Below are 15,536 nucleotides of genomic sequence, written 5' to 3'. Positions count from 1 at the left end.
GCACTGAAGCCATGGAGCCCAGATCTTCAGTGACATATCTGACATGGTCAGGAGAGGCAAGAGCTTCTCACTGCTACGCACATTGACTTCCCCAGGGGAAAATCTCACCTGTTCAGTCACATCAGTCAATTAACATCAGTCAACACTCATTCCAAGGCATGATTTGCGGTGCATTGACCATCCTATCAATTCTAGCTTGATGCGAAGATAGATTGGAATGCCTGATCACATTTCCTATGCAAAGCATTTGGTGGCAGCTGCTGTTGAGTTCTTCTCTACATAGTACTGTGGCCTTTGCAAAATGATTCCATTTCTAAAGCATTGTTTTCAGAAAGGTTAAGGTTGTACCTGCCACCACAATCTCCAGGAGCTCTTTAGCACGGTAACTGAGAGCCCCTAAACCCTGATTCTAAGAACATCCTGATGAGGTAGGACACACTTATTATTTCCATTTAGCAAATGATGAAAAGAAAGGCAAACTTTTGATCTGGGCCTGAAGTCATAGGGATTCATCCTGAACTTGGATCCTTTATCTAGCCTTAATGAATTCCAGCTTGTTCCAAACTGGGCATTCATTGTTCAGATCTTGCTTTCAAATATACCATTCCTCAGGTGGGGAAGGAACAGTGCAAACCAAAGAAAATTAAAGCCAGACAAACCATACACACACTGTTGTTGCAAAGTATAATAAACCAGCAAAGAGGATTATTCTTTCTTTTTCTGTGAGATTATGAGATCCAGGTTTTCCTGCGTGAGAATCCTATAAAATTTTGAATTAGAGGGTGTAACATTTTATGAAAGCACATGGGAAAATGCTGCTATCTTGCAAGAGTTCACACGAATATGCAACATTTCACCCAAGCGTACTGTGACCCTTCAGAATCTCATACAAGCATGTCATGAGATACTTGATGAAGTTGTGAGATTTGGGGCATTTCTTTCTTAATGAGGACATGCCTAGGTCAGTGCGTGAGATCATTGACAGCACCCCCCAAGTATAAACTTTCATGACCCTGTTTTGGAATGTTGCATGTGTTTGCGTTTAATGTGTTCTGGTACATCCTACCATAAGGAATGTCAAAGAGCAAATGTTCTGTGTGTGTGTGCCTGGGAAGAAAGCAAGAAGGAAGTGACCTCAGATTAACAACCTCAGACAAAGGGCAGGCAGAGTGATGAAGAGGAGCACAGGGTAAATCCTTAACTCTCTGTCTATACCCTACTGCCCCCTTGTGGTTTGTAGGTCATTAATACTCACGATGAGGGTCAGGTAGACAGTCAGATACAACATAAATATCTTTCTAGAACAAGGCTAGGAGATATGTAGCCTTTCAGATACTGCTGCGTTACACCAAGTTTAATCATCCCTGACCACTGATCATGCTGGCTAATGTTGGCAGGGGTGGAGTTCAGTCACATCTGGAGAGTAAAGATTCCAAGCCCTGCTATGGGATGGTACTCTCTCTCACTAATCCTAAATACATTTATCAGCTGGGAAATTCTAAGCCTATTTCTAAGGAGCAAGTCCCACTGAACTAAATGGACCTTCTGAGTGACCTGATGGAAAAACCGAGGATGAAAAGAAGCAGGAGGTAGAACTGGAGAGGAGAAGATAATAATGAGGAAATGTAAGCAAAAGAATTGCACAGTGCCACTGTCTGGTTCCTAAGAACTCTTGGCAACTTCTTATGTACGTTTGCCCAAATTTAGCTTTTAAGCAGCTTGGCAGGCTGCTCCGTTCCTCTTCCTGGAATTCTGCAATCCTCTCTCCATATTGTAGAATGATGGCATCAGACGATTGAGTCATACCCTTGTTAATGTCAGGATGGTTTTTCCCCTTCGCAGGCATGAGCCCAGATTTAAACAGCGTATGCTAGAACTGACAGACACCAACAATATTGCATATTTGTTCCTCTCTGCTGCCAACAGATGGCTGGAAGTTCGGACGGTACGTACAGCTTCATCTCTGTCATGATTTGGAAACCTTTGAATCCAGCAGTTGCTTTGTTGGATACAGCAGGCCAGGCAAAGACTTCTCATTGGGATACATCTGGCAATGAAACACAACACCTAAAGTGGATTACAGTAGCGTAGTTTCTGTTAAGGATTCCCTACCCCTCTTTCTTTGTGGAAAAAAGAAATGTTTTCATTTGCTACTGCTGTAGGGACTGATATGCAGAAGACATTCTGAGTAGATCTCGTGATGCTTTTTCCTAAACTGACAAGTCACAGAGACTGTATCACCCCTCTTAGGCCACCAGTCCACTTGGCCCCTATTTCTTTATCCCTGGACACTGTTGGAGGATCACAGGTTTAAGCATAGTTATACTTGTGGAATGTAAGGCCCATGGCTAATTTTGCAGAAATGATTTCTTGGAGAAAATCTGGAAATTGAGCTTATGGACTGCACTCATCTGATTGTGCTTGATTCTGAATTAAGCCATTTTCTGAGTTTATTCAGTAGATAGATGATGATAGATAGATGAAAGATAGACAGATAGATACCATTCTGAGGGAAACCATATGTGCATCTTTGCACATTCATGGCCCATATATTCCATTGTAAATTTCTCAAATAAAATTATAATAGGATATTATTTAATTAGCTTGGTTTCAGAATGTCAGGTTGTTTTGAGATTGAGAAATCACTTTAAAGTAAAACAATAACATGCTGATATATTAGAGGTCGTGTTCTCCCTACCTTCTTCTACTGGAAAACCTAGAATGAATTTGCTTCAGTGAGCAGACATTGCTTTCAATGGAACCCTTCTAACTATTGATGACCTAAGATTCTTTCCTTGAAAGCTGGTTCACAGGACTTACTTCCTGTTTCAAATGAATGTTTACAAGTACCTCCCATATTTGTTTATAATATATGAATGAATACTTTCATATGGCTTTTGTGGCCCAGTTCATACACTCTAAACATGTTTTACTTGGAATAATCCCTGTGAATAAAATGATATGCAAGTTGTGGTTGTATAAGTTGACCACCACTTCTTCATGGTGGTTTGCCTGACCACGTTGTTTGAAGAAAACTATCTGTACTTGTGCAGTTCATGACTGAGAATCAGCATCTACTACTGTGGTCATGGTAGCTCCCAAACTAAATCCTTCCTGGGGTTGTACCCATGGGGCCAGTTCACATGGAGTGTTTTGGATAATTGAAGCACTGGAAAGATCCTCAAACAATTGCTTCTCAGCATAATGAAGGTCTATAATGGCTTTCTCGAACCAAGTTCCTTCCAGATGTTTTTGATTACAAATCCCATTGGAGGATTATGGACCAGAAAAGGCTGATGTGTAAAATCTCTCCAGTCTGAAGGTCTACCAGAGGGGGTCATAGGTCAAGCGCATGTTTTATACTGTAGGGAGAAAGTCCTATATGGTCAAAAAGTTGTGATACAGAAACTGACAGAGAAGAGGGGGCAACTGGCTGATCATTGGCAGCACCCCGGAAGCAGTGGATGTGTGCTGATACTGAGTGCAGCTTGGGTCAAGTGCCACTGGTCAAGCTCCATCTCCTCTGGAATCTCCCATTCCATTCTCCGCATCTGAAGGCCCTCATGTGCCAGACTTGCTCACCACTGCAGGTTGCCCTGGCTCAAGCCAGAAGGCTTCCCTTTTAATAAACCCATTACTAAGGATCCCATTAAGGCAGTGTTTCTCAATCTTGGCAGCTCTCATGGTGGCTGGGGAATTCTGGGAGTTGAAGTCCACACATCTTAAAGCTGCCAGGGTTGAGAAACATAGCATTAAGGGAAAGGAAGCCCCCTGATGTTTGCTATTCTCTCCCAGATAGCATCTTCACACAGAAGAAGAAGGCCAGCCTGTTGCATAGCAATGCAAAGAAAAACACCAAGACAGTTGATGGGGCTGTTAATGTTTCCTCAGCTTACCTCTCTTGTGGTATAAATAGTTCCCTTTCTGTCTCTTTCTCCTTCTCTTCAGGATTATCTGGGCGCATTCATTGTCCTCACTGCAGCTGTGGCCTCCATTTCTCAAGTTCCCACTTCTGGCCTTGTGGGTCTGGGTCTCCTCTATGCACTGACAGTACGTACAGAGGGAAAAAAGGAATTCCCCTGGTTATTTTATGCTGGGAAGGTCCGTTGTGTAACCGGAATCAAGCCGAGTAAGAGCCATGCAAGATTCAGCAAGGCTGTTGCAAAACTTGTTTGTTTTGACGGGCCCTGCATAGCAGATTTTTTTTTTTTGTAACTGATTCCTTGGGTTCACAGCCACCATGAGAAGGCCCTTTGGATATGCAGCTGCCTTCTCAGCATTCCCAATATTGAAATAAACAATCTCACAAGTCCTGGATTTCAGCCAGGGCTGAAACAGTTCAGAACAACTTGGAGCAGCTTCAAGTTTTGTGAGCCAATTGAAAAAATGATGATGATGATGATGATGATAATGATAATAATAATAATAATAATAAAGTCACCAGAATTTCCAGACCCTAAATACTCCCAAGGAAAAGAAGACAGAAGTGCGTACAAGGACTAGAGGGAACTGACTAATAATTGATCATTGGGGTTCAAGTTTCCCAAATTCAGAGTTTAACTTTCAACCAGGTCCTCCCTTCCCTTCCCTTCCCTTCCCTTCCCTTCCCTTTCCCACACTCTGTACCAGCTGTAGCTTCCAGATGCTTTTCAAAGGTAGCCCCATGTAGAGCACATTGCAGTAGTGCATACGGGAGATGACCAAGGTGTCAGTGACTGAAAGAAGAAATTTTTGCCCCTCTCTCCTATTACACTACAGATCACCAACTATTTGAACTGGGTGGTGAGAAATCTGGCAGATCTGGAAGTGCAAATGGGGGCAGTGAAGAAGGTGAACAGCTTTCTCAACATGGAGTCTGAGAATTACGAAGGCACCATAGGTACTGCGTTGTTCTGTTTTGTTTTTAATCAACAAAATCAAGTATATTCTGCCAACCAAATATATGGAATCCTGAATAGGTGAAATGGATGGGCACCCAAAAATTAGAGGCTGTTCTGAGGCTATTCCTTTATGGTGGAGTCTGTAGTGAAGTGTATCACCTATATTCAAGGATGGTAAGACAGATTCTATATAATGTTGATGCTCTGTCCTTAGTCAGGGAATGATGGATCATTTGGAAGTTGCCAGCCCATTGTAGCAAATACATCATGGCAAAGGGCTTGCCTCCTCAAGAGACCACCTGTCTCCAGCTGTTTCCACCCATCCAGTAAGGTCAGCTAGAATGGGCACACTCCAGATCCTGTCGATTAAGCAATGTCATCTTGCAGGATCCAGGAAGCATGTCTTCTCAGGGATCGCTCCTGCCCAATGGAATGACATCCCCTTGGAGATCCATGTTGCTCCCATCTTTTTGATTTTTCATAAATTGTTAAAAACCTGGTTGTTCTCCCAGCCTTGGGTTGGGTTGGGTTGGGTTGGGCTGGGTTGGTGGTTGAGCCCCTTTGGTCTTTTTGTGTTATGGGGTCAGCCTTGTTTTCTTTTTAGCTGTTTTTAAATTGTGAGCTGCCTAGAGTCATTGCGGAGTCAGGCCGCCTCAACAATGAAATATTAAATTAAAGGAGCAATTATAAACTAATCCCTTATTTTGGCCAGAGAAGAACCAGTTCATTTGACTTCATTTGCCAGATAATGTATAAAAGGGAAGCAGGATCTGGTCTCCTCCATCACCCATGAAGCTGACTGAGGTCATACTTTACTGAAGTTTGAAAAGCAGCCTGGTTTGTTTGCTTTGCATCAACACTGTTGCAAGTAACCTGCCTTGAGATTTGGCTACAAAGCAAGCCAACTTGTTCAAAATAAATAAATCTTGCTTTGCTACTACTCTTGGTAGTAGCAAAACAAACTTGGCTCTTCATGACAAATTGCTGTCTTCCAGAAGAACTTAGGAATGTTGTCATTCCAGATGTTGCTCTCTCCGGTCCATGTTCCTCACAACTGGTGTAATCCAGCATACTCACTTTATCTGGAGATGAAGCATAGCTGAATCAAGAGCTCTTATTAACTGGAGTCTCTTTGTATCATACTGTCTTCTTTTCAGATGAATTTCTTTATTGTGGATTCCCATCAAAGTATCAGAGAATTTTCTCTTGCATAGTAATTGGTTGCATAAACCAGGACACTTCTACACGTTAACGGTTCACTCTCCTTTGATCATCCCTCAGATACTTCTCAAGTACCCAAAGACTGGCCGCAAGAAGGGGAAATCAAGATCGAAAATCTGTGTGTCCGCTATGAAAATAACCTGAAGCCAGTTCTCAAGCACGTTAAAGCATATATCAAACCAGGCCAAAAGGTTCCACAGCCTTACAATAGTTTTATACTTTTTTATGGGCTTTCTTACAAAGAAGGAAATGAAGGATCCATTGATTTGATATCAAAAAGAAGCTAAAATGCCTTGCTCCCAGAAACTTTAGCATTGGATTCACGCAACTCTAGAATTTATGATCCATCAGTGGAAATACCCAATTATCTCTGCTTTCATGTTCCATTTTGCAAAAAGAGAGAGAGAAATTTTGGATAAGGGATCATTTTAATATTTGTTTTAAGTTACCTCCTATTGTGGGGAGGGGATCTTTTTAGCTATTACTGAGCAATAACTAGTTTTAAGGTCTACCCCATCAAGTGCTACAAATGAAAAGCCACAATAAATCTCATCTTTCAGGTTGGGATTTGTGGCCGTACTGGCAGTGGAAAATCATCACTCTCCTTGGCTTTCTTCAGAATGGTAGACATATTTGATGGTAAGTACCCTGCATCAGCCGCAGCTCGGGATGGGCGTGGTGTTTTGAGTTTGAACTGCTGTCATTTCAAAATATCCCATCTGGAGTTCGTAATGGACTATTTCAAGTGCAACGCGTTCCAACCTTGAAACCAAGTTTTTTGTAGTCAAAGCATTTTGGAACTGCTTCCAACAGCCCATACTGGACTTTGGACTTCTGTTCTGTACACCTCTCATTGGGACTTGAGGCTCAGCTTGTACAGGCTGTGACCATCGAAATGAAATCCCTTAAGGATGGGAGAGAGAGAGATTCCTTTAAATGCTGATTTACCTAAATTAGCATTTTCAGCCCAATATACACTATGGACCTCAGTTATCCCTCAGAATTCACATTTCTCCAAATTTTTCAATAAAACTTGCCAGTTAAATTCATGTATATATACAGTACGCACACACAAACACACACCAAAGTTACGTTCTGGAAAATAATATGCAACAAGGCACTACGTTATGGAAAGTAATTTGAAAAAGCTTCCTATTTTAGGCAAAATAGCAAACCAAAGTATATACAGTATGTTAGCAAAACTGTGCATTCTAAAGATACATACTTTAGAATAAACTAAAAATAAAACCTCAGGTTAGCTTAGGCTTAGCAACCAGTTTTAGGGAAGAAAAAAAGAGCCATTGAAAAAACCTAAAATGGACAGATTCACAAAAATGAGAAACTGCAAAGGAAAACTGAAACGGACAAATTTGTCCACAGTCGGAAGGGGCCCAGTGAGAGCACTGTTATGTTTGAAGGATTATCACAGCCCAAGAAGCACCAAGAATGGTCTTCCCCACAACGGCCTGGTCATGTCTACTGGAGTGAAGGAACAAAGACAGGAACCCCCACGTTGCATTTTGATTTGTTAGCCCTTCGGGGTAGTCCAGACAAGACACACAACCATGAGTACTAACTAACTCTGTCTTTCTTGTAAGGTTACATTAACAAGCTCTTGCAAGAATGGAAGAATTTCTCCCCTCCTTTCCTTTTACTCTCCAGAAAACTAGGGAGGGTCCCTTCTGAAATGCTTCCCTTGCCTCCTCCCCTTCTGTGGGCTGAAATACCTCTTCCATGCTGGTTGTCCAGTCTGCGGCTCTCCCTCCTGTCTCTCAAGGCCATTCCCACAGACCATCACACGATCCTGCACAAGGTCTCCACAGGTTGTCAAGGTGAGGACTGCAAAAGAGTGGTTGAAGCTCCACCTCTTTTTCACATGTGTCAAGATGCACATTAAAAAAGAGGTTGAGCTTCAAGCACACTGGGGCAGCTGCCATCTTGACTTTTTTTACACACCCTGCACATTCCCTGAGTCCCACATAAGGAATGCCAGGTGAAAGAAGATCCAAGAGAGGGCAAAGTTGCTCATTGTTATCTGGCACCATCAATCACTCTTATCCAACCTTTCTCAACTTTTTGACCCTGGAGGAACCCTTGAAATATTTTTCAGGCCTCAGGGAACCCCTGCACATTCAGGCTCAAATATAGGCCAGGAGTTTCAAAATTATTATGTTTGTTTCATGTGTAGGCCTGTATATATGCATTAACAGTATTCTTAAACTGAAAATGAAGAATGAAACTTGCTTCTTTAATGTGAAGTTGCCCGAATTTGAAATAATTTTTTAAATAAATCGTGATCTCTCAGGGAACCACTAGTGACCTCTTGCAGAACCCGAGGGTGCCACAGAACCCTGGTTGAGAAACCCTGATCTTATCTCTCTACTAACTTGGTTCCAGCAGGAAGGAGGAAGGGAGTCAAACAGGATGTCTTTGGGTTTTTTCAACCACCAAGTTAAGATTTATCCCCCCTCTCTCTGCCATCTGTGACTAGAGTTGTAACAAATCAGCAGCACATCCCTTCCTGCCAGGACTCACATCCAGAGGCGCATCAGGGGGCTGGTCAGCCTCCTGTTTTTGCTACCTGCAGATTCCCTGGGAAACACCATCTCCTTACCCATGCTTCTCTGCCTTTTCCCTCTTCTCCATTCATCTGCGCTCTTGCTGATCATTCGTCAGCTGCAAATATAGCCCTGCACAACCTGTCATCAGAAAGGAAGGAGTAAAACGGGCAAGAAATAAAAATAGGGCAGAAATCTTATTGCCTGGCTAATTTAGATCAGTCTCTACCAATGTCAGCCACATTAAGGGCTGCTTTTTCTCTTCTCCCACGTTTAGCACATCATAAGTTATCCCTTTAGTAGCTCATTAATCATGCATGATGGTCTCAGATGATGGCCTTTAGGGGAAGAGCAAAAGGGGAGAGAAGAAAGATAGACAAATACAGAAGCAATACTGGTCATTTCCGTTTCTAATTCTCAGCTGGATCAGTCCAGCCACCTCCTCTTTGTGTTTAGGATGAACCTCGATTGGGAGATATTGAATCTCTTCTGTTACTTCTCTGGCTTTTTTTATTTGGGCAGATTCGTGCCTCCCCAAAGGCAGAGAACAATGGAGAGCAAACAAAATTCATACAACTGAACAACATCAGTGCTTTGTGAAAGGATATTCACTAGTGGTCCTAAAGGAGATGCTTCCAGTTGCTGTGTTAATGGCTCTCACCACTAAGAGCTTAGAAATCCTTAATTTCTTGCATTTTTGGCTTGGTTGAGTTATGCTGCAAAAAAAAAAAAGGTGAAAGGCCCCCTGTGCAAGCACCGAGTCATGTCTGACCCTTTGGGGGGGACACTGCTTTTGCAACGTTTCCTTGGCAGACTGTAGAGCGGGGTGGTTTGCCATTGCCTTCCCCAGTCATCACCTTCCCCGGCAAGCTGGGTACTCATTTTACCGACCTCGGAAGGATGGAGGGCTGAGTTGACCTGAGCCGGCTACCTGAGAGAGAATCTGGCTTCCGCTGGGATCGAACTCAGGTCGTGGGGAGAGTTTCGGTTGCCGTACTGCCGCCTCCCACTCTGCTAGAAAGGACAAAAAAAAGGAGAAATGAGAAAAAGAGAAGAAACCCCAAAATGACACAGATCTTGTGATGTGGAACTAGGTGTGATAGCTGAGACAAAAGATAGTAAGGCAGCCAACCTTTGAAGCAACAGAAGTAGCCAAGGTCTGAGCAATAAAAGCTATTTTTGTCTTATCTTGATAATCCATGGGCAACCTATCTTGGTCACATATTGCCTCCACTTTTTCTTTTGTTTGTTTGTTATTTTGGCAGCCTCCCAAGGACACATTGCCAAAAGTTGACTTTATTTTTGTTTTGTTTTAAATAAAATAAAATAAAATATTATTTTTTATTAAAAACCAATATTTATAATATTATAAAATAAAATGCAGATTTGGCCATCTGCCCAATTATTTCACATTGCCAACATACACAGTCACTGGATTCACTGAGTGGGATCAGAACAAGCCATTTGACGCCAAGCCAACATCTTGATATTCTCCAGAGTAAACTGCAGCTGTAGGGAACCGAGTAAGCCATGACATTTTGGGAAAATCTTTTCCAAAAAGTTAAAATATGATGCAACTATCTAATTGCAGATTCTGTAATTACTAGTCTTTTCGGGATGCTCTCATTCTGCTCTGATGGTCCCCTTGAACTTTCAACTGATTTCTTCCAAGATCACACCCAATTTTCTGGATATTTTGTGTGCTCTGCTTATTTTGTTGCTCATATGTTTTGTTCTGCTCCAAATGGTTTCAAACAGGAAGGATTATCATTGACGGGATCGACATTTCAAAGCTGCCTCTTGATCTGTTGCGTTCCAGGCTGTCTATAATCCTCCAGGATCCCATCTTGTTCAGTGGTTCGATTCGGTACGTTCTCAACCTTCCTCTTGTAGGCCAGCTTCTTTTGTGGACCCAGGAATTTGGCAGAGCAGAGATTCCCCAACACTGTTCCTGCAGTGAATAAAATGCGTCTGATCCTTTTCGATGTGCGCATTTGAATGCTATTGCGTGCAGCTCTGATTGCTAAAAATGGAAGGCTTCCCAGAAAATTCTGGCATGAACAAACTCTGGTACAAGCTTGCTCAGTTTGGGGCAACAATGCCTAGAAATATACCATTCACATGATTCCTCACTGATGCTGACATGACACAATAGTACTAATCCAGGGTTTTCTGTAAATGCAACAGACACTTCTATACAATATGTGGGTTTGGGGGGGTTGGGGTTTTTTTGAGACAGTGATTGGCTCCAGGAACACAAAAGGTAGCCATTTTAATGCAAAGCAATCCTGCTGCATTCATTCCTGATTGCAGTATGGTTAACTTTTTGATGCCAGAGGCTGCACTGGACATTTTTATGAGTCTGAGATCTTAGTGGATGAGGTGATGATAGAGGCTGAGTTTGGGAATTTCCTTTTATTTTCAAATATGGAAGCCTATGATATGGCTTACACTACTGTTTGAAGAGTCTCCTACCTCAAAATGGTAGGAAAGCCACCAGTTTCCAGCAACGGCAGCCAAGGTGGCTCCAGAGATGGTGTCTTGAAGATGCAGGCAGTGCTGGGTGATCATGCTGCCCAACTCTGGTTTATTTCATGGCCCGGGACTCAGACTCTGACTCTGAAGAAGCTGCTTCAGCTGTTCTGATGGTTCCTGTGTTCAATCAGCCTCAGGTGATTCCTGGCTTGGTGTCTCCTGAGGCTGACATTCCACTGGTTCAGCTAGAGCAGCTTTGTCAGAGTCTGAGTCCTAGGCCATGACAGTTTATTGACATTAGTCTCCAGAGTTGGGAGAGGGGTTGGGGAAGGGAGGCTCCCTACAGTGCAGCAGATGCAAGACATTTTGAGACCATATTCCACTGTCAGGATGGGTTAGGAGTAGGTCTTAGATGTACTTATCATTTCTCCTGTTGCTTCACTTGCTCTCTTTGGGTAGAGGGTATCAAATGACTGAATCCAGAGAGCCCAGATTCAAATACACACAACTGATTTGTCTGTTTCAGTAGCAAAGACAAACAGATGGGCTAGAGGAACACATGTACTAGAGATCTGCAGATTGGGACTCAGTGGACAGAGAGTTGCCTGAATTGATGTATTTATTTATTTATTTATTTTTCAAATTTCTATCGCCACCCATCTCCCCCCCAAAGGGGACTCTTCACCTAGAAAACAGACGCATTAATTAGATTTCCAGTTCACACATCTCACCTATTGAGCAGCATGGTTTTGTTTTTTCCATAGTTTTAATCTGGACCCAGAGTGCAAATGTACAGATGATACCCTTTGGGAAGCTTTGGAGATTGCTCAGTTGAAGAACATGGTCAAGTCCCTGCCTGGTGGACTAGGTGTGTATATTAAAAACAACTTTTAGTGCTCTGTCAATCTGTTCAACTGTCAAGCATACAGCAACCCTTGGGTTGTTTAGTGTCATCAAGAGCTTCTTCTGAGTTATAGCAAACTTGGTTTATGACCAAGTGGCACCCTTGGAAAGGAGTTGCAACCACTCTTGCCTCCTGGTGATTGCTTATTTCATTGTGTGATCCACCACAGTTAAGACAATATGTCCTGGTCATATGGATCATCCTAGTGCACCAGGTATAACTAAAACCGGAGCAGCATCTCTGTTCCCTTGCAAGGGATTATGCTTCTCAGAAAGTTGTACCCTGAATGCTCCTTGTTCTTCTTTTAACTTGTTCCTAGTAATGATCCAAGTTGTAGCTGAAGCAGGCAAGGAACTTGGCTCCCCCTTCCATATGTATCTTTTGGATCCTTAATACCCTTCTCTGCTGTTTTTTCTATCCTGATTATCCTCTAGATGGGTTCACAAAAGATTAAACAATCCCATTTGCTCCTCATATTGATGTAGCTACATAGTAGTGCTGCCCTGGTTGGTCTGAGGGAAACTGTTGGTCACAGGGCCAAAGGGGGTACTGTCCCATGGCAGAGAAGCTAGATTGCTGGCACCATATTCTGCACATGGTGCCATTGTTCCAATAGAGTATAGCTCAGGCTTGGGGTCCCCAGCACAACACTGGTAGTACCAACATACCCAGGTCTCCTGCCAATTCCACTTTCAATTTAAAAAAAAATTAACTTTAAACAACAGTTTTAAACTTGACAATCTGCAAACAAAGCTGAATGCTCTTTAACATGCCATTCTAAGTTTGTAGAGAGAAGATAAAAATAGGGATAAGGTGCAACCTCCGTGATTGTGTTGGAATTTGACATATTGAGGATACAGGAAGCAACCTCATCACTTTATCTTCTGGAGAACTGGAGTTTCATGACTAGCCAGGCCCACTGTCATAGCTATCGCCATCTGGCAAGAACTCCCTTAACAGCTATTTGCTTTACATGCCCATTCCTTGCATCTCTAGCTGCTCCTATTCACCGAATGAAGCTCTGATTGCCAGCCCTTTGAAGTTCTGAGTTTTGATTCTGATTCTCCCATTCCCAGATGCTGTTGTAACCGAAGGAGGTGAGAACTTCAGTGTTGGCCAGCGGCAACTCTTCTGTCTGGCCCGGGCCTTTGTGCGTAAGAGCAGCATCCTCATTATGGATGAGGCCACTGCTTCCATCGACATGGCCACAGTGAGTAGTCGTAAGACCTTACTTTCCTGTAGCCCTTGGTTACTCACATGTACTTGGACAACTGAACGTAAAAAAAGACACTTTTGATAAGACACTGTTCAAAGGGCCATCAAGAATTACTTTCCCTGTTCCAGCTTTAGATAGAAGGGAATTGAGAAGTTTTCCATTAGTATCCCAAATGCAGATCAATCCATTCAAGTGTCAGTGAGGTGAAGCCCCAAGCTGGCCTTGCCCTGAGGCAGACTGAGGCCTTCACTTCAAGCAGCAGATGATAGGAATGAGAGCAGAGATAAATTGATGAAAGATAGGGGAATGTGTCATGCCGTCCACCCTGGGCCTCTCGCCGAAATGGATGCTCTTGGGCATGGTGGAACATGTGTCCTATCAACAGTGTAGATGTAGATTCACCGGCCAATCTGGTCAACTTCTGGACAGTGTGAGGGCAGCCCCAATTTTTCCCTTGCTGTAGACATTCTTTGTGACCCAACAGGATGAGTCGTTTGAGTGGGTGCCTCCTTGTACAGCTATGTAAATTTGAATCACACAGACCTAAAGTGGTTTGGCCTGGTCGAAAAGTGTTCTCAAAGCTAGAAAACTACTCCTGATAAAATGAATTACCCTGGGATGCACCATTCACCAAGTCCTTCGGTAACTCCCCTGTTTTTTCTTTGCCAGGAAAACATTTTGCAAAAAGTTGTGATGACTGCCTTTGCAGATCGCACAGTGGTGACGATTGCTGTAAGTATACATTTCACAATGGACTTCCTTTCCCCGCTTCATCAGATGATAAGCTTCTTCTCTAGAAGTGATAAGGAAATCTAAAATAAGGAAACATTTGTTCACTCTTGAAAGTACCTGATTATGTCTGTGTGTGAACATCATTATGCAACTTCTATATTTTAGAGCGAAGACTCCAACGAGGCAAACTCAAATCTTGGTAGCTATATGGATGCCACCATGCACAACCATACTGTTGTCTTGGCAGAGTTATGGAAGTGCTTGTCATTACCTGATACATTTTGACTTCCCAGCTTAGTCTAGCTCACAGGGCCTTGTCTAACTGCTTGGTCACTTGAAAACTATTCTTCTACTGTCCTTTACTTTTAATTTCATAGACATACTTCTACTTACCAGTAAAGTCTGCAGAGTAAAACGTAACCTCCCACAGGTAGTCCTCACTTAACAACCATTTATTTAGTGACAGTTCAGACTTACAACGGTGCTGAGAAAACTGACTTATGGCTAGTCCTCACACTTATGACCATCGCAATGTCCCCACAGTCACGTGATCACGATTTGGGCACTTTGCAACTGGTTCACATGTATGACCGTCACAGCATCCCGTGGTCACGTGATCACCATTTTTGATCTTCGCAGCCGGCTTCTGGCAAGCAAAATCAATGGGGAGCCGTATGATTCACTTAACGACCATGTGCTTGCTTAACTCCTGCAGTGATTTGCTTAACGACTGCTGCCAAAAAGGTTGTAAAATCAGATCAGATTCACTTAACGACCACTTTGCTTAGCAACCAAACTTCTGGTCCCAATTGTGGTCATTAAGCGAGGACTATCTGCTTTTGCACAAAATAGCCCAACCTGAAGACCAGCAGAGAAAAATGAAAACATTTTCTCAGACTCAGGACGGTTAGGTCTTGCTTTTTTGAATGCAAAAGAAAAAAGAGAGAGGAGAAGAGGAGAGGAGACCAAAATGTTCAATGCTTGGTTTAAAAAGGTTGCTCTTAGGTCATGTTCCTCTCCTGGTCAGTGGTGAACATGTCCACAGAGTTTTCTTGACAACAGATTGGATGTGGCGTGCTGTAGCTTTCTTCCAGAATGTCTTCTCAACTTTCTAGTCTAGCCTACAGCCCAGGGATTTCCTGTGCTCCGCCTTCCGAGTGCCAGCAAGGCCTGATCCTGCTTCCAAGCCCAAGCAAAGTCAGCTGGGTGGCATTGCTACAGCAGGTCCACTGTCAGGGAGCTAAAGCCATACCAGCTGGAGATCAAGCCGAACAATCCCACGGCCCTGCCCCCAGGCTGCTTCCCCCCTGGAGAGAATGGGGTGGCTGGAGAAGGGAAAGAGGAAGGTGTGAGTGGGAAAAATGAGCAAGGGATGGGGGAGCCAAGGGACACCACTGGTCAACTTGCTCAGGAGCGCCACAGTTCTGGCCACTGGTTTTCACACCTGCATGTTTACTTTCCGTATTCTCCATCAGACTAGTCTCGCTGTGTCCTACTTTTGGAATGCCTTCTCTTTCTCTTATAAGCCTCTCTTTGCCTTTGCCTTTCCT

The 15,536-nt window shown here is 43.1% G+C and overlaps 1 protein-coding gene across 4 annotated transcripts in view; it reads left to right on the top strand.

Moving 5' to 3' along the window:
• ABCC9 (ATP binding cassette subfamily C member 9) overlaps window positions 1-15,536 on the top strand; it is a 92,742-nt gene that overhangs the window by 76,002 nt on the left and 1,204 nt on the right. For all 4 annotated transcript variants that reach the window (XM_063308659.1, XM_063308657.1, XM_063308660.1 and 1 more), the window contains 9 exons: window positions 1,843-1,945; window positions 3,949-4,050; window positions 4,759-4,879; window positions 6,162-6,292; window positions 6,662-6,740; window positions 10,418-10,526; window positions 11,899-12,002; window positions 13,115-13,248; window positions 13,924-13,986. In XM_063308659.1, the coding sequence (XP_063164729.1) occupies window positions 1,843-1,945; window positions 3,949-4,050; window positions 4,759-4,879; window positions 6,162-6,292; window positions 6,662-6,740; window positions 10,418-10,526; window positions 11,899-12,002; window positions 13,115-13,248; window positions 13,924-13,986 (946 nt within the window). The remainder of the gene's footprint in view (window positions 1-1,842; window positions 1,946-3,948; window positions 4,051-4,758; window positions 4,880-6,161; window positions 6,293-6,661; window positions 6,741-10,417; window positions 10,527-11,898; window positions 12,003-13,114; window positions 13,249-13,923; window positions 13,987-15,536) is intronic.

The sequence above is a fragment of the Candoia aspera genome, chromosome 7 (genome assembly GCF_035149785.1).
Source record: "Candoia aspera isolate rCanAsp1 chromosome 7, rCanAsp1.hap2, whole genome shotgun sequence".
Lineage (NCBI taxonomy): Eukaryota > Metazoa > Chordata > Lepidosauria > Squamata > Boidae > Candoia > Candoia aspera.
This window is presented reverse-complemented; position numbering and strand designations above follow the sequence as displayed.